Genomic DNA, 23,621 nt, shown 5'->3' with positions numbered 1-23,621 from the left:
CATTCCTGTGCCATGAGGGAACCCATTCATGGGAAGATGGCTTGCATAAACCTCAAATAGCGATACAGTAGTAAAGTGCAACACAAAAAAGCCTAGATATAATAACTGATATACCTGGCACATATTATAAATGTTGCAAACAAAACAGAATCCAGGCATTGATACCCAAAATACCTGGCACCTCATCAGGTTACTTAAAACTTGGTAAAACATGTACAACCTCAGAGTCACAGCAACATGATATTAAAATTAAGTACAAACAGCCAGGGGTACTCCCTCCACTCCTCAATACCAGGGACCTGCTTGATGACCTAGTATTTTATGTCCTAACTGTTGTAGTGAGACACCACCACTATCTATATGAATGCACCACCAATTGTTCCATTCGCGGAACACGCAATGAAACTCATTAAAAGTGGCAGACCCCATCCGCAAGCACCTGGATTTTTTGGGTGGAAGAGGGCTTCTGGGACATAGGGGAACTCAAGTTCATAGAGCTCCCAGACTAATCAAATTGCAGCAGTGACAACCTCATCAGCTGTTAGTTTAGCCCTTATCTCAGAGGAAGTTAGGCACTGAGCAGCCTTCTGCGCACTGCTTGACTCCTCCCCTTCCTTACCTCTAAGAACTGGGGGCACCAGTTTTCAGTTCTCCCAAGGCTTGGGAACCTTACAGTAGCGCCCTTTCTCTGTTTGCTCTGATGACACAAGAGCAGGTACTGAAACACTTGAGGCACAGAGTGTGGCAATAGTCGCTTCCTCAACATCTTCTGCATGCATGTAGTTCTAGGGGCATTCCTCAAAGTCCCCCGACCATTCCTTAGGCTCCTCCTCTTCCTCAGCTGAGGATGCAACCTCCTCTTCCAGACCCAGTCCAACTAATGTGGATCAATCCCCTGTTCCACCAGTCTCTCTAGGGAACAGGTTGTCAAGACCTGGGTCTTAACCTATGGCCTCTGCTGTGTCTGGCAACGTCTCTACTTGCTGAGCCACCTGAGATGCCAGACAGCTCTCTGCCCGATTTGTCAACCTTACCTTGTGTCCTGTTTCTCTTGAACACTTTGCTCCTTCCATGAACTTTCTAATTTAAGCCATGTCTCTGCACTTTCTGCTTGCCAGATTGTGCTCTCTCCAGCTTATATCTTGCTTCTTTGCGTACCTGCAGCTGTCCTTATTACTACCTTTTGCTGCCGACCTTTCCCTTGATCCCCAACTATGTTTCTGCTTGATCATTCATTATCGACCTTTGGCTTGTTCCTCGACTAGCCTTCAGCTTCATCCCAACCTGCAGCCACTTATTACCAACCTTTGCCTTGTGTCAGAGTAGATGTTATGGCTCCAAACTCTACTCACACAGGAACCAGGGCTTATAATTTACAAAATGCAGGTATCAAGAATATTTAATGTAGACAGTGTGGGGGTCAGAACTATGCAACTTACACAGTGTAGTTTCAGGAGTACATACTGTACAGTTTTCAGGAGTCAGGGGTACCTACATAGTGCAGGGGTCAAGAGTGGTTAATATACAGAGTGCAGAGGTCAGGAGTGGGTAATGTATGTAGTTCAGGGGTCAGGAGTGGGTAATGCAAAGAATGCAGGGGTCTGGAATATGTAACGCACAGAGTGCAGTGGTTAGGAGAGGGGGGTAACTGCAAAAGCAGCACATGGGGGTATACAAATATTGTATATAACCTTATCAAGTTGAGTGGCCAAATGCAACCCATTCCACTGAATGGGGACACCTTGCAACTATGTACAATGAACGCAGTTGCAGCGAGGGGTTACATGTTTTTAGGGATGAAATCAGGTGATGAGGAAGCAATATAATGCTCCCTTGCTGCCTGTCAACACCCTCTGAAAAGTGGTCCACTGTGGAACAGTATACACTAATCCAGAGCAATAATGTCTCTCACATGTGTCACTGCAAACAAGCTGGGTGTTGAACAAGAGTTCCAATGCAGTATTGTCGGTGTCCCCTCATCCTCCAAGCACCTGGTCTGGCTGGCTTCTTCTACCTGGGGCCCAATGCAGTGCTTGTTCTGCAGGTGGATCCTCCGGAGCTGGGATCCTGGAACCGGCCAGGAGCCAAGTACTGCTAGCATCCCTTTCTTCTGGGCACCAAGGTGGGCAGCTGGACCTGGTGGGAACTCAGCAAGGAGGGGGGGCTTGGTGTGGAGCAGGGTCTCCCAAATTGTGTGCAGCAATGTGGTAATCCCATGCTCTGCAGTTATATTTCGCCGTGTTCACCTGAGCTGACCTATTTAACCACTTTTGGGTTTAGGCGGAGTAATCTGCACCAGCGCGCCTGACAATTAAGTCCTGGCCAGCCCCGAAGTATTGATATAGAAGATTACCAGCAAGAAAGTGCAGCGCAAACCAAGTTAATATACAATCAAAAACATTCAAATTTGTAGAAACTGTAGAAAAGTATAATATAGTCCATTAGACAATCCGGTGAGAAAGACTTGAGACTAATAGGCATCCATGTGACAGATGTGTTGAAAACCAACATCACCGAGCAAAAGATGGCCGCCCAACTCAACGATGTGACCCCTGAGCTAATAGGATGATCAAATTAGGCATTCACTCATGCGGATACATGCATAAGCCGAGGTGACGGTAATTAAACTCGGCTCACTGTTAAGGGCTCTGTCACATATACTTGCCAAATAGGTATAAAAAAGAAGCAACAGAATAGTGCTCTCCATTTCACAAGATTTCATATACAAAATGTTCAACACTCACATTTATGGGTGCTATCCACAGTGCAGCTAAAATCGCATGCAATAGCCAAACTATTCGAACTGTTGGTAAGGAGATAACATAATCAGTGTCCTGCAAGCTGTAGGGTCCAGAAAGAAGACCTCCTTAGGGCTCAAAATTCCCTTCTTTTTACCCTTCTTAATAGGTTTAGATAACTCATTTTAATATTCGCCAATAGGATTACAAACACGTATATGGTAAGTATCTCTGTCTCCTAATAAACGGTCCTTCTCTTCCCTATGATAGTTTTTGCTCTGAGCAACCTAAACACCCCCTCCCCCCCCCCCTTATTAGAGGGGGTGGATGATAATGATTTTTTTATTTTCCAGCGCTTCTATTCCTCGTTTAATACACCAGGGATCCCTAACTTTATGAATCCTCAAATCATCCAGGTCTGCCAAAACCATATTCTTAAAAACATCCAAATGCCTATTATCTGTATTAGGGGGAATAAATACGGATTTGTTTCTAAGGTTAGAGTGGTTCTCCTCCAAATTGGTGCAACAAAAAAATATTTCTTCAGGCTCCGAATATATTTTTGAATATTAATATATGTCTCTTCTATCTGCTCTCCTTTCTCTCCTCAGATCTTCCTCCAACTGGTGTGTGGTTTACTCGGTCGTAAATCAGAACCTGAGGTACCCCTAAAAAAAATCATCCCTTTATTCAGGGTAATAATTCTGCAAAGGGGCATATCTATTGGTGGTCTGAATATATCCATTATTCTGGTAGCCACAGACAGTCCCCCTGGTATTTTTTTGCCAAGGTCCCCGCTGACGAAAATGCTGTAAAAACGCACCCGAGATGAGTTTGAGTCACATGTCCTTTAAAAACATTGCACGGTAAACGTGGTAATATCGCCACGATTTTGCAATGGATCAGGGTGAAAGTAACCTTAATCACCGTCAGCTGTATCATCACTGACCTAACCACCTAGTGATAAGCATACGATATATGCAGCATTTAGTAATTGGGGAAAGAAACCCCTCAAACAATACCAGCCTAACCAAAAGCAGTAAAAATAATGGAACATGCTCCTTATCATAGAAACTAATAGCACCAAATATTCGAAATGCAATGTACCCTGTATGGTTCTAGTGGCTCTTGTTCCTTGCCCACCTGACCTGTGCTCTTTTTTCCTTGCCCACCTAGCTGGTGGTACCCCCTTATCAGCGGCCCTGGGGTTGCACAGCAAGGCCGTGCCATCTGCTTGTGGCATAACAAAAGGACTAAATTAGAAACGCAAAAACCTACCCCCAATGTGTGAAAATTGTTATAAATCACAACTCAGCTGCCAACATAAATACCCACATACAGATATTAATAATCTAAAACCATACATGTAAATCGCTATCACCAGTGTTCACAAACATAGGAAATGTCCCTTTACATCTACAATACACCACATACAATTTATGTTTGAAATAAAGTCCCCAAAATAGTCCTTTTTTAGATTTAAAATAATAAAAAGTGGTAAAAAGTCCACAAAAGTGATTGTGAAAACAAAAGATCCAAATTCTCTTGTGCCAGGGTGCAAGCAAACCACTTAAGCTGCCGCCGCCGCCACCACTACAAAAGATAGCCAAACTCCTTATCCTGTAATGTGACCCCTATATCATTTTAGGCCTGAAGATTACATAAAACCCCCAAACATTATTTATTTTCTAAAAGCAGACACCCTAGGGAATAAAAGTGGTAGCTCTTATGTCACTTGATATTACTGCAAAGGTTTTCGGTAAAAAATACACTAAAGTGAATCTTAGGGCAAAAAACCCTATAAACTACCCAAACTGTTGGTAAAATGTAAAAGAGGAGGACGCACCGAGTCAATAGATACCCAACATGTCAAACCTTAAATTTGTGTGCGCCCGTGAAATAGTGACAATATTCAGTACCCTATATTTTCTATAGGCGACACTTCAAAACCCAACATAGGTCACCAGTTAAGTGTTACAGAGAAGGTCTTGTGCTAGAATTATTGCTCTCACTCTGGCGTGCATGGCGATACGCAACGTGTATTGCAATCAACGTTTTCACGTGTAGGCGCCCCTGACACATGCATTTACATTCATACCTGCATATATGTGGGGCCTCAAAAGTTTTTTCTGGGGGGGGGAGGGGGGGGGATTTTATGTACTTGGGTGTAACTTTTTTTTTTTTTTTTTCTTTCATTACATAGTGAACAAAAGTCCACTACATTATGTTTTTAGGTGACAGGTTATCTTTAGTGAGACATGCAGGGTCTGGAAGATTCTACATGTATCCTCTGGGCTCCAATGATTGTTTGCAATACATCCCTTCCTGGCATGAGCCGGAGAGAGGCTAACCCGGAAGTGACGCCATAGACGTCGCTTTCTGGGTCACAGCAAGAAGGGAAGGAGAGCAGACATGCGTTCTTCTCCCTCCCCTCAACCCGCTGGCACCCGATATGTAGGCCCCTGGCCCGCAGATGGGCAAGCGGAGCCCAGAATACATGTTGTTTGTTATGTTGTACAGATTATATGTGAATCCCCCTGCTGTCAGGTCTGTATGCATCTGGCAGAAAAAGCTGCGATTTAATCTTTGTGTATACACTTTCTAAAAAAGTTTGTGTGCAAAATTAGTAGAGTAAGAGCAAATCAGAGTATGGAAAGGGATGGTCAGCACTCAGGATGACATCCAAAAAATCATATTCCTTTATTGAAAAGACATGTACAACGCTGTAAAAACAGCCTACGCATTTCGGAAATTGGTCCTTGGCTAAAAAAAAAAAAAAAAAAAAAACTGAATAAGGAATAATAGAAATGTCACACGATTAAAAATAGCACAGGCAGGGCTGCTGTTAGAAATCACAGGGCCCCATACAGCCTACCTGACAGGGCCCCCCATGCCAAAAATGACTGGAGACATAGATTTATCAGTCCCTTTTATCTGCAGCCTCCACTGCACAGATAAATGAATAGATAGATAGCGCTCTGAGGCTTCCTGCTTATTCACAAACTAAAGCATAATAAACACAGTTTACTATGCTTCATTGAATGGACACAGGGGTGATTGGTAATGATTGCTCATTGTGTTCATTCAGAAAAGGAAGGGGCCAGTAAAATACATTTACCGTCCCCTTTCCCTGCAACTGCCAAGAGGAGAGGAGAGAAGCCAGCAGCGCTGCAGGGGAAAGGGGTACATGGGGGGCCCAGACAGCAGGTGGAAGGGGCACACGTGCTAGTAATAATCTCCCTGCAGTGCAGCCAGAGGGAGAAAGAGGAGAAGGAGAAGCTGCCAGTGCTGCAAGGGGGAAGCAGAAGAGAATTGGTGTCTGCAATAAGACAGTACAGCCAGACCTCCTGCTCAGCAGGTGCCAGGGCCCCCTTTTTTGAACTGATGGGGCCTGGGCCCAGTACACAAAGGCTGTCTGACGTAAAACCCAACATGACTCTGTGCAATGGAACACATCACAGAAGATATAGGCATAGGAAAAGCCAGGCACACACAGTATCTCACAAAAGTGAGTACACCCCTCACATTTTTGTAAATATTTTATTATATCTTTTCATGTGACAACACTGACGAATTAACACTTTGCTACAATATAAAGTAGTGACTGTACAGCTTGTATAACAGTGTAAATTTGCTGTGCCCTCAAAATAACAACACACAGCCATTAATGTCTAAACCGCTGGCAACACAAGTGAAAATGCTCAAATTGGGTCCAATTAGCCATTTGCCTCCCCGGTGTTATATGACTTGTTAGCGTTACAAGGTCTCAGGTGTGAATGGGGAGCAGGTGTGTTAAATTTGGTGTTATCGCTCTCACTCTCTCATACTGGTTACTGGAAGTTTAACATTGGACCTCATGGCAAAGAACTCCTTGAGGATCTGAAAAAAAGAATTGTTGCTCTACATAAAGATGGCCTAGGCTATAAGAAGATTGCCAAGACCCTGAAACTGAGCTGTAGCATGGTGGCCAAGACCATACAGCGGTTTAACAGGACAGGTACCACTCAGAATAGGCCTCGCCATGGTCAACCAAAGAAGTCTACGTGGCTGTCGTCCAAGAAGAAATACTCTTCTAAAGATGATGCACAAGAAAGCCCGCAAACAGTTTGCTGAAGACAAGCAGACCAAGCACATGGATTACTGGAACCATGTTCTGTGGTCTGATGAGACCAAGATAAACTTATTTGGTTCAGATGGTGTCAATCGTATGTGGCGGGAACCAGGTGAGGAGTACAAAGACAAGTGTGTCTTGCCTACAGTCAAGCATGGTGGTGGGAGTGTCATGGTCTGGGGCTGCAGGAGTGCTGCCAGCACTGGGGAGCTACAGTTCATTGAGGGAACCATGAATGCCACATGTACTGTGATATACTGAAGCAGAGCATGATCCTCTCCCTTCGGAGACTGGACCGCAGGGCAATATTCCAACATGATAACGACCCCAAACACACCTCCAAGATGACCACTGCCTTGCTAAAAAGGCTGAGATTAAAGGGGATGGACTGGCCAAGCATGTCTCCAGACCTAAACTCTATTGAGCATCTGTGGGGCATCCTCAAATGGAAGGTGGAGGAGTGCAAGGTCTCAAACAATCACCAGCTCTGTGATGTTGTCATGGAGGATATGAACAGGACTCCAGTGGCAACCTGTGAAGCTCTGGTGAACTCCATGCCCAAGAGGCTTAAGGCAGAGCTGAAAAATAACGGTGGCGGGGGGAGTGGCTTGGAGAGGGCGTGAGATGAGGATGTCTGAGTGAAGCTCCCCGTTTACCACGCTCCCGGACCGGCCCGACAAGGTATCGTCAATGCGGCATGCAAGCAAGTAAACTGGCCAAGTCTCGCCCGGTGACCCGCTCAATCAGCGAACGCTCACGAGTGGAGAGGCGCCACCCGCAGAGGAGATCTGGAGATATACAGCAGTATTTCTATCATCAACTGCCTGATACCTCCGAAATTAAAATGGCGGCGCCACGTGCAGGCACACAAACAAAGCTAAGCATACAAGGAATTCAGCATACAGAGAGAGGGGAAAAGCTGCCGGAAGAGACTATAGGCTCGGGGGTGAACATAGTGAAGGAAGCGGGACTAGACCTCACTAAACAACAAGACCTGGCGGGCCCTGATATCAAGGATTTATTAAAAGCACTTCCCACAAAAGCTGAAATCGAGGCGCTGATCATGCGGATCGAAGAAACACATCGGGCAGACATGCAAGAACTTCGCAAGGACATGCTACATCTAGCAAATAGAGCTGCCGCAAATGAAGCGAAGACCACTGAAGTTAAAGAACAAGTGGATGATCTAGGTAAAACCACAAAAGCGCTATATGAAACCTCCATTAATATGCAATTGCAGATGGAAGATTTAGAAGACCGGAGCCGGAGGGGGAATTTGAAACTAAGAGGTGTCCCTGAGGAGGAAGGGGAAAACCTACATGAGAAGGTGAGAGACATTCTTCAGAAACTTTTAGCCCCCACCGTCCATCCAATGTCCCCCATGGAAATAGACAAGGCCCACAGAACTTCGGGGTATAGAAGTAAAGACCCCAACAGGCCCCGGGATATTGTGTGTAAATTACACTATTATACACAGAAGGAGGAAATCCTCCGCAAAGCATGGGACATGGGTTCTGTTGAATTTGCAGGGGCCAAAATAAAGATACTCCCGGATCTTTCTAAAGCCACTTTGTACCGCAGAGCCCTATTACGGCCAGTGTTGGAAAGAGCAAAACAGCTAGGTTTCGGGTATAGATGGGGGTACCCTTTTGCAGTGACTTTCTTTAAGGAACGTAATTTTTTTGTTCTACGCACCCCAGAAGAACTACGTAATCTATTTGATTTTCTTGGTACGGAACCGGTGGAGGTACAGGACTGGCTTGTAACCCCTCTAAGAACAAGGAGGTACCCAAGTGGGGGGCCTTGGGAAAGGGGGAGGAATGGAAATAAAGTGGCCCACGCCTAAGGTACCTGGATAAAATAATGAAAAGGATGGACTTTTTTTGGGTCTTTTTTTTTTTTTTTTTTCTTTTTGAGGGGGCCCCTAAATCCCTTTTTTTGAAGGGGAAGAGGGTAGTTGAACAAATATATACATATACAAATATACTGATGCTTTGCCCTTCTGGTAACCCTTTTCTCTTTTTTTTTGTTGTGTTGTTTTGAGAAAATTCCTTCATCCCCTCCCCCCCCCCCCTTTCCTTTCTTCCTTTTTTTTAAGGAGAGGACAGTATGAGGAGGTCTGTCCCCTAATTTTTGAAGACAGATACACACCACCTCCACCTTGCTTTTTCCTATTTTTTTTTTTTTTTAAGGAAAAGAGGAGAAGAAAAGTGAGGAATTTTTGAGTCCCTCGGATAGACGGTGGACATTTATGTGATTATATAAGCCGAAAGAGGGTTGCCTTTTTTTTTTTTTTTTTTTTTAGGCCTTGAATTAGGATGTTTAATTTGACTGTCTTTTTTTTTGTTGTTGTTTGGTTTGGTTTTTTTCTGTAGTGTGGTTTGTGATTTTTTTTTGTTTTTTTTTGAGTTTTATTGAAGGGTTTTTTTTTCTTTCACGGGGTAACGAATAAATGTGTGGATATCTGCCTATTAAATGGCGGGTAAATGGGCAGATAAGAAAGGGGAATGGGATATTCACAATTCACAAACAACAATATAATATAAAATTTAATGCGTATCTTAATTTACTGATATTATTTTCATTTTTTTTACGTAAAGACACAAAATTATTTAGATTAAACACTTAACGGTTTAATAGGACCGCATTAAGAGGTTCTAAAGAGGGTGTTAGAACACAGGAATAGAAGGGGGTTTGTAGGGTTTTTTTTTTTTTTTCAAAACTAAAACACTAAATTGTTTAATAGGACCGAAGTAAGAGGTCCCTTAAGAGGGTGAGAGAACACGGTGACAAGGGAGGTCTTTCCCTTTTTTTTTTTTTTTTTTTTTTTGGGGAGGTGTAGGGGTTGGAGGAAGAATTGATTAATAGACGATAGATCAAGGTATCAAGAAGGGAGGGGGGAAATAGTAAAAGAGGTGATGGATATGCCCTGCTCCATCTCTCTCCTTTACTTTTTTTTTCCTTTTTTTTTTTTTCCCTCTATTTTTTGCCGTATGGTTTGAGATGGGGGACATGAGGGGGAGGGAGAGGGATCAGTGGAGGAAGCGGAGGCGTATGAAGAAATGCCATTAGACTTTGGAAAATACCTGGGTCGGGACCCGGGAGTGTGAGGGGAGAGTTCCTCTTGTAGATATTTGTGTTTTTATCTTTCTTTCTGGATATTCTCTAGCCTGATCCATCTATAACCCCATTTAGGAAATTGCTCAAAGAGCCAATAGAAACTGGAAGAGCAACTCAGCGTAAAGCTACATTAGCGACCCCTTATAATTAAGGGGCCAAGCAGGTACCTTCCCCCCCCCCTTCCCCTAAGCCCCCGGGGGGTGGGTTTTTTTTTTTTTTTTTCTCTCTCTCTTCTCTTCTCTCTTTTTAAAATGGAAAATATACAAATTTTATCTATTAATGCAAAAGGTCTTAATGTGCCGGAAAAAAGGAAAATTCTGATAGACGACCTGAAAAGATCAAAGGTCGACATTGCTATGATACAGGAGACACATTTTAGAGAGGATAAATGCCCAAGGCTAGGTAATAATTCTTTCCCTATAGTTTACCATGCAACTAACTTAGAGGCAAAATCAAAAGGGGTGTCCATCCTGATATCAAGGAATCTACCTTGGAAATGTAAGCAAATATTGAAAGACCCAAATGGTCGTTATTTATAAAAGGGACGATACGGGAAACCGTAGTTACATTAGCTAATTTGTATGTACCAAATATAAAACAAGATGGATTCCTTGGTAGAGTAATGAACATATTAAATGAGTTTAGAGAAGGACAACTTATAATAGGAGGAGATTTGAATATTCCCCTGATCCCAGCAGAGGATACATCACGGGGAATATCTTCAATCCCCGTAAGGGTACAAAAAAAGTTCTCCAAAATATTACAAGAAGGTCAATTAATAGACGCATGGCGTCTTAAACACCCAGGAGAAAGAGATTACTCATTTTATTCCCCCTTACATCAACAATATTCCCGTTTAGATTATTTTTTAATCCCTCATAGTCAATTACATGCTATAAAAGACAAAGATGGGGGTAGTGACTTGGTCCGACCACGCCCCAATTACAATAACTTATGAGCTACCAAATAAAAGAGAAAGGAGAGAAACAACCTGGAGACTGAACGAAAGTCTTCTACAGGACCAAGAGACTATGGCAGAGGTTGAATCAGAGATTGAATTTTTTTTCCGGACTAACATTACAGAAGATTCAGACCCAGGTATAATATGGGAAACCCATAAAGCAGTCATACGAGGGATACTAATCAAACACGGGTCTAGGATCAAAAAACAACGAAATAAACAATTAAATTATCTACTCCAATCCCTATATATAGCAGAAGCAAAACACAAGCACGCGCCGACAACAGAGGGTAAGGAGGAACTCCTAAGAATAAGAAAGGAAATTAATGAACTTTTAACCTATAAGGCTAAAGCAACAATTCAGAAAACTAAAAAGAATATCTATGAATCAGGTGATAAATGCGGAAGGTTATTGGCAAGATCACTTAGAGATCAAAAATCGTCGTCATATATACCACATATAGTAAATGACGCAGGACAGAAATTTAGTTACCCCAAACAGATAACCCAAGAATTTAAAAAATATTACGAAACATTATATAATTTAAAAACCCCGAAAGTCTCACAGACGCAGATGGAGGACTATGTACAATCCTCACAAATACCACAATTGTCAGAAGAGGAGAGTAAGATCCTAGATTCTCCAATCACAGTAGTAGAGATAATGGAAATTATAAAAAATATTAAAACAGGGAAAGCACCCGGCCCCGATGGATTTACTATACATTACTACAAGAAATTAATACCATACCTGAAAGAATTTATGAGAGACATGTTCAATACATGGGGTGCAGGGAATAGTATTCCCAAAGAAACCATACATGCACATATAACGGTGATCCCCAAAGAAGGGAAAGACCCCTCCTCCTGTAAAAGTTACAGACCAATTTCGCTACTGAACACCGATTTTAAAATTTTTACAAAGATTATAGCAGTAAGATTACAGAAATACCTAACAAAATTGATCCATCTAGATCAGGTTGGTTTTGTTCCAACCCGAGAGGCAAGGGACAACACGACTAACTTAGTTACTGAATTTAATACACATAACACACCAGAATAAGATACCAACGATCCTGCTCAATACCGACGCAGAGAAAGCGTTCGACAGGGTTAGGTGGGAATATATGTTTGCTGTCCTGCGCCATATAGGACTAGGAGAGAAAATGCAAAAGTGGATAAGAGAGTTATTCAACCCCATCGGCTAGAGTGAAGGTAAATGGAGCCCTCTCTTCAGAATTCTCAATTGTAAATGGAACAAGACAGGGATGCCCCCTGTCACCACTTTTGTTCGTATTGTCATTGGAACCCTTTCTCTGCAAGATATGCAGAAATTCTGACATATCAGTGATCAAAGTGGGGAAGGCCCAATATAAAATATCAGCGTTTGCGGATGATGTCCTATTCACGATTACAAACCCAAAAATATCACTTCCCAATTTGCTACGTGAATTGGAGAATTATAGTATACAATCAAACATGAAGATAAACTTCACTAAGTCCGAAACAATGGGATTAGAATTATCAGAAGCACTTCAACAACAATTATGTGTAAATTTTAAGTTGAATTGGACAAAGAAGGCCCTAAAATATCTAGGGACACGGATTACACCAAAAATATCACAATTATTTAGCGCAAATTTTAAACCCCTACTACAATCAATAAATATACTATTGCAAAAATGGAAAGGGGGAATGCAATCATGGATAGGTAGGTGTAATATAATCAAAATGAGTATCCTACCAAAATTTCTATACATGGCCCAGGCACTCCCTATCCATATCCCACTTCGTTTTTTATCTCAGATCGAAACTAAGATAATGAATTATATCTGGAAATCAAAACGTCCAAGAATAGGAAAAAAATACCTTTTTAAATTTAAGAGAGAGGGGGGACTGGCAGTTCCGAACTTGAGAAAATATTACCAAGCTATTCAACTAGGAAGAGTGATAGACTGGTGCCGCCATGGGGAACATAAGATTTGGCCAAACTTAGAGCAGGCACAATGCGAGATTTTACTGAAAAGAGCCCCATGGTGCTATAAGAATTTACCAGCAGTAATTAAGAACCACCCAACCATAGGAAATACGTTAAAAACTTGTGTGAAAATATTCCAACAAGAAAAACTTATACGAGAAAATTCTATTTTGTATCCAGTATTAGGGAACCCCCACTTTGAAATAGGATGTCAGGACAAGAAATTCAAGATATTAGCAGAGAAAGGAATATTCCAGATATCAGATTTTGTCTCAGAGACAGGATGGGTAACTATGGAGGAATTAACAGATGCCTCTGGCGATTTTTGTTTAGATTTTTGGAGATCAATTCAATTACGTCACTTTTTAGGGACATTGCAGGTACCATCTCAGGAGGATAAAACTGTTTCACCATTTGAAAAATTATGTATCCAGAAGGGGATTCTGGAACATACAATAAATGGATTTTTGTAAGATCTTACCGTAAAATCCTTTTCTCTTAAGCTCATTGACAGACGTAGTCTTCTTGATTCTCAAGAGCTGGTTATGTTGTCTCCGCAGGAGTAGGACTAGGCAGAAAGACAAAACGTTCTGGCTCCACCCTAGGGGCAGTCCCTGAGGGTATATCCTCCCTCTCTCTGCTACAGGGAATCAGTTCTGTTCTAAAGCAGTAACAGAGAATTTAACCCAACCCAACTCAATGATAGAGGGGCGGGTACTACGTCTGTCAATGAGCTTAAGAGAAAAGGATTTTACGGTAAGATCTTACAAAAATCCATTTTTCTCTATCGCTCATTGACAGACGTAGTCTTCTTGATTCTCAAGAGCTGGGACATCCAGAAGCAGTGCCACAAAATGAGGGGTGGGATTGACAGAATCAAAATCCAATCTAGAAGGCCCAACCGGAGCCAACCAGAAGTATCAAAGGACTCATCGAGTAAACAGATGAGACCTACCCCACAAATCCTCGAGGTAGACCAACAGTCTCCTCAAACAGTGGCCTGCAGGAACCTTGCGGCCAGAAGAGGCATCTGACGATGCCATCACATAAACCTTATACAATATTGTAAAGGTATGAACCGACTACTAAAACAGTCGCCTTAAAAACCTGAACCACTGACGCCTGATGGCGGAAGGTCCAGGAAACTCTAAGCGCCCGAGTAGAATGCGCCTTAACAGGGAACGGGGGATCCCGACCCTTAGATAAAATAAGCCTATACCACCGTCTGTCTGATCCATCTAAAGATGGTCGCAGCAGAACAGGCAACCCCTTCTTAGGGCCATCCGTGATCACAAACAGTGAATCCGTCTTACAAATTGAATCCGTAGTATTCAAGTATATCCTGATCGCCCGAACTACATCCACGGAATGCCATGCAAATTCTCGAGGATGATTGGGCTAAGGACATAGGAAGGACAATACACTGTCCTTATTCAATGAAACTTTGAAACCACCTTAGAAGGAAGGATGGATTCGGATGAAGAACAACCTTATCCCTATGAACCACCAGATCTGGGGAACAACAGGATAATGCAGCCAGTTCTGACACCCTGCGTGCAGAAGTGATAGCCACCAAGAAGACCACTTTCTGGGATAAAGTAGGCAAGGGAATCTCCCTGATATTTTCAAAGGGAGGTGTCTGAAGAACCGACAGCACCAAATTAAGATCCCAGGATGGTAACGGCGCGTGCACTGGCAGAGCCAGGTGTCGCACCCCCTGGATGAAATTCCGCACCAAGGAATGAGTAGACAAAAGCTTCTGAAAGAAGATAGCAAATGCTGAAACCAGACCCTTGATAACACTCAAGGCCAGCTTCTGCTCAACTCCCTGTTGCAGAAAGCCAATATTCGGACTACCGAATAAAGATGTAGATGGAACCCAAGGGATTCACATCACACAATATAAGACTTCCATGTACGATGATAATCTTTCTGGAAGTCGCTTTCCTTGTTTTAACTAGAGTAGGAATAACTGAAGCTGACAATCCCTTGTCCTTCAGCACCTGGGTCTCAATAACCAGGCCGTTTAAAACCAGCGATCGTAAAGCAGGATGGAAGATCGGTCCCTGAGACAGTAGATCCTCCCTGAGAGGAAGTCTCCACGGGACGTCCGCCATCAGTCTGACCAAGTCGGCGTAACAAGCTCGACGAGGCCAGTCCGGAGCTGCCAGGATTACTGGAATTCCTTCCTCCTCTATCTTGCGAAGAAGTCTTGGCAGTAACCCAAGAGGAGGGAAGGCATACATTAGCTGGTATTGCCCCCACGGGGCGATCAGTGCGTCTGCGGTTTCTGCTAGAGGATCGCGGGAGCGAGCCACGAATCTCTGAACTTTCCTGTTGAATCGAGATGCCAACAGATCCATATCCGGGGTGCCCCATCGTAGGCACAACTGGTGGAAAACGTCTGGATGGAGGGACCATTCCCCCTGATCCAGAGTCTGACGGCTGAGATAATCTGCCTGCCAATTCGCCAATTCTCCACCCCCGGAATGAACACCGCAGAGATTGCTGGAACAAATCGTTCCGCCCAGCGAAGAATGCAAGCCACTTCTTTGGCCGCTCGGACACTCTTGGTGCCCCCCTGGTGATTGACATAAGCCACGGCCGTGGCGTTGTCCGACTGGATCCGAACCGGGCTGCCCTGGAGCTGCTCGGTCCAGTGAATCAGACAAAGTCTGATCGCTCTCAGTTCCAATACATTTATCGGTAACCTGGATTCTTCCGGGGACCAAAGTCCCTGGACAGATAACTGACCGAGAATTCCTCCCCATCCGGATAGACTGGCATCCGTGGTCACTGTCATCCAATATATTGGCAGAAATGACTTTCCCTGGCTGAGCATCGGAGACCGAAGCCACCAGACCAGAGACTCTCTGGTCTGTTTGCTCAATCGGATCTGATTGTCCAGGGATTCCGGATTCCGATTCCATCTGAGAGGAATCTCTTGCTGAAGAATTCGGGTATGGGACTGGGCAAATGGGACTGCTTCGAAGGAAGCCACCATCAACCCCAGACCCCTCATGCAAGTCCGAAGGGAAGACCAGCTGTTGGTGGACTGCTGATTGAATCTTTCGGAGTTTCCCTACCGGAAGAAAAACTCTTGTCCTGACTGTGTCTAGAATTAGACCCAGATATTCGAGCCTCTGGGTGGGAACCAGAAATGACTTTTGCTGGTTCACCAGCCACCCGAATTCCTGTAAAGAAATCATAGTAATTTCTATGTTTTGTAGCAAGGTCTGAGGAGACTCTGCATGAAGCAGAAGATCGTCTAGGTAACCTAGAATCGATATGCCTCTTTGGCGCAGAAGTGCCAACATTGGGGCCAACACCTTCGTGAAGACCCGCGGAGCCGTGGCGAGACCGAAAGGTAACGCCACAAACTGATAGTGGTTCTCTTCTACGGAAAAACGTAGAAACCGCTGATGTCCTGCGAAAATGGGAATGTGAAGATATGCGTCCTAGATGTCTATGGACGCTAGGACATCCCCTGGATGCAGAAAGGCTGCTACTGTGCGAATGGACTCCATTCTGAATCTTCTTATGTAGACAAAAGAATTGAGTGCCCTTAAGTCCAGAATTGGACGCACTTTGCCCTCTTTCCTGCTCCTGACTAGACAGAAAAAAACTGATTCCCTGTAGCAGAGAGAGGGAGGATATACCCTCAGGGACTGCCCCTAGGGTGGAGCCAGAACGTTTTGTCTTTCTGCCTAGTCCTACTCCTGCGGAGACAACATAACCCAGCTCTTGAGAATCAAGAAGACTACGTCTGTCAATGAGCGATAGAGAAATCTAAATTATACTCCTTGATAATGTTAACAGTAGAAAGGCGCAAATTACCGTTTCTGAAGGAATGGGAGAGGGAAATGGGCATCACATTCTCAACAGAACAAGAAAATCAAATAATACGGTCAGTATTTTCAACCTCAATGTGCGTTAAAATTCAAGAACTAAATTACAAGATCTTTACCAGATGGTATTATACCCCAGTTAAATTAAACAAAATTTCTGTATCAAATACTGACCGCTGTTGGAGATGTGGGACAGAGAAAGGGACAATGTTTCACATATTCTGGACATGTTCGAAACTAGAGGGGTTTTGGGAACAGATTTGGAGGATAACACAGAAGATTATGAAAGATAACTTCCCCAAAGAACCGTCCCTCTTCCTGCTACACGCCCCTAGTAAACCGGTGCAAAACTATAGGAACTCGATTATGCCCCATCTAGTAAATGCAGCAAAGTTATGTATATCCCTCAGATGGAGAGATATCGAGCCTCCTAACATAAACATGTGGGCGAGGAAAGTGGATGAGATAAGCAATTTGGAGAAATTAGTATTATACTCGCGTCAACAAAATGATAAATATGAGGAGAAATGGAAACAATGGAAAAATTATACCAAATCAGAGGAAGGTCAACCGGAACTTATAGAACAAGAAACAGTTCAGCAGTTTGTAGAAAATAGATAAACAAAAACAATAGGAGAGGGGAGGGGAGGAGGAGAGGGGAAGAAGAGAAAAAATTTTTACTTTTTTATTATTATCAATATTATTAATTTTTTTTTTTTTTTTTTCTTTTTCTTTTTCGGTGTATTGTTTGGACCCCGGGGGACTGGGGAAGGGGAGAAGGAGGGAAAAGATAATGAAAATGGGAGATTTGGGTTTGGTTACAGAATAATAGGAAGAAATTAGTCCCGTATATGGGAAACAGTTGTTGTGTATATTATGATTTTGGTTATTAACCGCTTGCCGACTGCGCACAGTATATTTACTGCGGCAGTCGGCCCCGGCCAGGCAGAGTGACGTAGGTCTACGTCGCTCGCCTGTCACTCCTTCCAGAGCCAATAGCGGGCGGGCGCGCGCCCGCCGAGGCGCGCGCCCGCCGAGGCTCGTTCACGGAGGAGTGCGGGAGTGTGACTGGCGGACCCGATGTCCGCCGGTCACACTACGATCGCCGCTACAGCGGGAGAAAGACAGAGCAGCTTGTGTAAACAAGCCACCTGTCAGTTCTCCCTGTGTAAAAGTGAAGATCAAACAGTTCTACTATGTAGAACTGTTGATCTTTGTTTTTACACTAGTAGACATGTCCCTACACAGTTAGAATCACGCCCCTAGGACACACTTAACCCCTCCCTGTCCAATACTGTTAACCCCTTCCCTGCCAGTGTCATTTTTGCAGTAACAGTGCATATATATAGCACTGATTACTGCAGTAATGTCACTGGTACCCCCAAAAGTGTCAAAAATGTCAGTCAAGGGTCCGATCTGTCCGCCGCAATGTCGCAGTACCGCAAAAAAAATCGCAGATCGCCGCCATTACTCGTTAAAAAAAAAAACACCAAAAATGACAAAAATCTTTCCCTTTGTTAGTAAACGCGATAACTTTTGCGCAAACCAATCAAAATACGCTTTTTGCGATTTTTTTTACCAAACATAGGTAGCGTAAAACAAATTGGCCGAAAATTTTAAAAAATTTTGATTTTTACATTTTTTTTTGGGGGAATTTCATATAAAAAAAAGTGAAAAATATTGTTGTTTTTGCAAAAATTACGCTCTTTTTTTGTTTATAGCGCGTGATCAAAAAATCGCACAGGTGATCAAATACCACCAAAAGAAAGCTCTGTTTGTGGGAAAAAAAGGACGTGAAATTCGTTTAGGTACAGCGTCGCACGACCGCGCGATTGTCCGTTAAAGTCACGCAGTAAAAAAATCGCAAAATAACCCCTGGTCTTTTAGCAGGAAAATCCTCCGGTGGTAAAGTGGTTAAGATGTAAAAAGGTATTGATCATATATTCTTGTAACTGAATTTAAAGAAATAAAGATATAATTGGAAAAAAAAAAAGAAAAATAACGGTGGCCACACAAAACTTTAACACTTTGGGCCCAATTTGGACATTTTGGCTTAGGGGTGTACTCACTTTTGTTACCAGTGGTTTAGACATTAATGGCTGTGTGTTGAGTTATTTTGAGGGGACAGCAAATTTACATTGTTATACAAGCTGTACGCTCACTACTTTACATTGTAGCAAAGTGTAATTTCTTCAGTGTTGTCACATGAAAAGATATAATAAAATATTTACAAAAATGTGAAGGGTGTACTCACTTTTTTGAGATGCTGTAGAAAGCGACCCACAATAGCATGCACAGTTTATATTATTTTAAAACAGAATATCATTACATTAGTGGGTGCATCATTAAGATGATACTGCATCAAAAAAGAAAATGTATGCATATGAAAAGCGACTTACAGTTGCATGCATGCTTTAAAAATCCAACATGACTGTGCAATATGACACATCACAGAAAATGTAGACATGTGAAAAGCCAGGCATTAAAAAAGCAACCCACAATAGCATGCATAGTTTACATTTTTTCAAAACAGAACATAGTTACATTAGCGGGGGCTTCATAAAGATGTTACTGCCTGGACACTAAATGAATAAAAAACATGTCCAGGCATTAACATCATTATGATGCACCCACTAATGTAACAATGTTCTGTTTTGAAATAATTTAAACTGCATGTTACTGTGGGTCACTTTTTATATGCCTGGCTTTTCATATATGCGCACACAGTACAGTCCTCACTGTCTCCTGAGTCCTGTACTGAGTGGCTGTCCTGCTGCACAGTGAATGCGAGACATTATTGGATGAAGTGGAAAGACGGATCAGTGACATCACAATTTTATCCAATCAGTGAATGCATTCATTGAGAAAAATTGTAAGGTGTAAAGTGGTACTCATGCCAATAAATGACTCCCTGTTTTTACTATGCAACAGGACAGCCGCTCAGCACAGGGCCCAGATGACAGGGGTAATAACTGCAGAAAGGGGATTGCTACAGTGATTTTCCCCTTCCGTAGTGGTCACACAGGTATGGCATAAGCATACCTAAATTGGTATAACATTTTTAGTGGAGAGCTTTAAAACATAATATTCTGATTTTTGCATAAGCCTAGTTGTGAGGTTTCATCAGTATGCAACTGTCAGCTCTCCAAATCCAAATACTGTATTATCTTTGGTCATCTTGTCCTTTACTATATAGTAGCTGCAAACAGGCAGACTGCTACATTGTACTTGTAAAACTTATTTTCTCACCTCTAACCTAAAAAAAAAAAAAAAAAATCAAAAATAAAATTATATATATATATATATATATATATATATATATATATATATATATATATATACACACACACACTGTATATCCCAATGATTCTTTGTCTTTAGGATGTAAATAGATCAGTAATGTAGTACTATTGTAGTGGATCTACTCACCATGCAGGCACAAGTCCCTTTACCTTCTTTTCCCACCACTCCCTAATAGAGATGGGCTCAGGCGTGTTCTGGATCCCACCTGCCCGATCCCGCCAGGAAGCCGACACTGCATACGGCTAATCGCAGGCAGTGAGACATTTCCCGATCTGTGCGGCTGCCTGCGATTAGCCGCGTGCAGTGTCGGCTTCCTGGCGGGATCGGGCAGGTGGGATCCTGAACACGCCCGAACCCATTCCTACTCCCTAATATCTTGGACAAGCCCAGGGAGGAGGAGTTTATCTGCTTCCCTCTCTTAGCAGCTCAGAAAGGCCACACCTGATGGGGCCAAGGTAGTTGGCCAAGTGATCTACAGCAGTGGTCCTCAACCCTGGCCTACAGGGCCCACTAACAGGCCAGGTTAGCAAGATAACTGAAATACATCCCAGGTGATATAATTTTCTGCTCAGTGATTGCAATACTCTAGTCTGCATCTCCCCAAGGTAATACTTAAAATCTGGCCTGTTAGTGGGCCCTGAGGACCGGAGTTGAGGACCACTGATCTACAGCTAGGGGGGAGGCCCAAGACGGTCAGTACTGGCATGAGGGCAGCCAGGCCACAGCCTAATAGCATGGCTAAATGTCCCAGCTACTGTGAAGAGCACCTCCACAGTTCCTACCAGAGTACCGAAGTTCTAGTACAGTGGTGTTTATTCCTTGTACCGTGGATCCCTCCAGCTGTTTACCAGGGTTATGTGACTTCTCGGAGAGGGATGCTATTTATGAGTATAAAACGCAACAAGCTGAACTCCTTATCTAGAATCTTACAGAGACTATCATATGCAGCCACATGTTACCCAGATGAGCTCCAGAGACATTGCTGTGACGAGCCCATGTTTGTGTGGCTTTCATTACTTGCCGTGTATTACTCTGCAGTGTATGCTTGCTATTTCCCATTCTGACCCTGTTTTGCATTATTCTACTTTGGACCTGTTTAGTAAACTGCTAATTTGAGTTATGGTCCATACACACTATACAATTGTCTTTAGATTTTCCAAAACCATATAAAATTAGGTCAAACCTAAACACTTTCAATTTGTATGCAATCTGGCAGGCCCCTGCACTACATAGTAAAGGTAAAGCCCCATACACATGTAGCGATTGTCGGCCGAACGATCGGCCTTCTTTTGTCCGGTGCTGTCCTGTTGGTTGAAAAGTGCTAAAGACTGCACACGAATTTTGTCGGCCAACAACAGCCGACTGCAGAAGTGATGTCATGTGATGGTTAACTTTCCCTGTGTTTTTTCTTCTCTGAGCATGCCCAGTCTTGCTCATCTGCTGTTTGTCGGCCGAATTCTGTACTGACTGGCGAAAAATCGGCCGTTCTGGTGTTGTCCAACAAAAATTTTAAAGCCTGCACACCAGATTCTGTTCGGCCGAAAAGTTGCAGTCGGTTGTCGGAAGCATCATACTAACAAGCAGACAATCGGCCAATCGGACGTTGGCCGAATATTTACGGCCGACAATCGCTACGTGTGTACGGGCCTTAAATCTAAAGGAAATCAAACAACAAAAGTTGTATAGTGTGTATCCAGCTTTAACCTCTGTCTGATCATTTGTCTGATTACGGATTCTATTACATACCTCCCAACTTTTTGAGATGGGAACGAGGGACACCTATTAGCAAAAGTATGCAGGCACCAGACCGTCCCCCCCCCCCCCCCCCACCAATGGCCCCTTAAAGGAGAATTACAGAAATAAATGATTAGTTAAACCCACAAATGCTTTTTTTTTTTACAACTTCTTATCCTTTATACTGATTTGGACATGTACAAATGCAGAAGTTTAGAAATTGGATGAAAGGTTTAGCAGTGTGAACACTTTTTGAAAGATAAATAGTGTATTTTATATACCACTTTATAGATCAGACCAAAATGAGGGACAAATGAGGAGGACAGAAGGACATTGTTCCCAATCAGGGACAATTGGAAGCTATGCTATTGTACTATTTTGCTATATAGCTATGTTTTATAACATCAAGCATACTTACTGCTCACTCCAGCATCAGGCACAAGCAATCCAATATTAACGCAAACTATCCCTCCATACCCCAAGATTCCACCCAAGTATCTCCTATTTTACACATTTTCAGACAGAAATCCATTCCCTCTCTAAAATCCATGTGCTCAGCCACACATTCCAGTAAATGAAATGACATCATAACCAACCAGACCAGATTATAGACAGCACTGTATGCCTGATCAACAAGCCCTAGTTCAGCATCTTATAGAAGCACAGCACAAATCCTGACATATCAAAATACCCCAATAAGAGGCTGCTTCTGCCCCTCCTGCACTTGTCTAGACTGGCACACTACCCACCTCCAGCCATGCACATCAGGCACAGAGCTGTGATCAGCTTGGGAAGTGTAGATTGCTCCATGATGAATGAGGTCTGTGCTGGTGAATAGGTTCTGTGTTTGCTGTCTGCAAGATGGCTTTCTAGCTGTATTGAATGAGCACAGCCCCAGCCAGCACCTCCCTACTTTACTGCAGCCTCCTCCTCTGTATTTCCAGCCAAAGTGTGATTCATCCTGGCAAGAAAAGATTTCCTCTTCAGCTTTAATTCATGACTTAGCCTTTCACAAACATCAATGTCTTCTTATCTAAAAGCATGTTACAAATATTCCATTGCAACATCTGAAATGAAGAAACGAAACCATTGTGAGACCATTTCCCCCTTTCCAGGGTGAGCCAGATTCTTTTTCTCTGAGTGTGAAGCCTCTTTTTATAAACTAATATTCTCCATACAAATAAGAGCCATCCAAAATGGTCAGCCCTCCTATTCCCAGCACTAATGGAGATCCACCAAAAAAAAAAAAACTGTTATTTAATCATTTCCACGCCAGGCCTGTTCTGATACTTTTTGTTTACATGTAACAATCAGTATTTATTTTTTGCTAAAAAAAAAAAACCCCAACTATGATATAATTTTTTGAAAGCAGGGGCCCTAGAGAATAAAATGACATTGCAATGTGACACAGTATTTGCGCAGCAGTGTTTCAAATGCAATTTTTGGGGAAAAAATACCCTTTTTTTTATTGCAAAAAAAAAAAACAATATATAACCCATTGTTTTTTTTTTTTGTTTTTCAATATATCAGATTGTTATGTTGAGTAAATAGATATCAAACATGTCACGCTCTCAAATTGCGCACGCCCGTGCAACGGCGAAAAACAATGTAAATTTTACTATTCAAAGAGATGCTTTAACCACTTCAGCTCTCCGGAAGGTTTTACCCCCTTAATGACCAGGTCATTTTTTGCGATTCAGCACTGCGTTACTTTAACGAACAAAACTGTGCGGTCGTGTAATGCTGTACCCAAATACAATTGATGTCCTTTATTTCCCACAAATGGCGTTTTCTTTTGGTGGTATTTCATCACCGCTGCGGTTTTTAG

The 23,621-nt window shown here is 42.8% G+C and overlaps 1 protein-coding gene across 1 annotated transcript in view; it reads right to left on the bottom strand.

Moving 5' to 3' along the window:
* Positions 1-22,738, bottom strand: part of LOC309561135 (uncharacterized protein) — an 82,505-nt gene extending 59,767 nt beyond the window's left edge. The window contains exon 1 of the mRNA XM_082264880.1: positions 22,543-22,738. Within this exon, the coding sequence (XP_082121006.1) occupies positions 22,543-22,603 (61 nt within the window). The 5' untranslated portion in view covers positions 22,604-22,738. The remainder of the gene's footprint in view (positions 1-22,542) is intronic.
* Between the last annotated feature and the right edge of the window lie 883 nt (positions 22,739-23,621).

The sequence above is a fragment of the Pelophylax lessonae genome, assembly GCF_965119305.1.
Source record: "Pelophylax lessonae genome assembly, chromosome: 8".
NCBI lineage: Eukaryota > Metazoa > Chordata > Amphibia > Anura > Ranidae > Pelophylax > Pelophylax lessonae.
The sequence above is the reverse complement of the archived record's forward strand: the minus strand, read 5'-3'. Positions and strand labels throughout refer to the sequence as shown.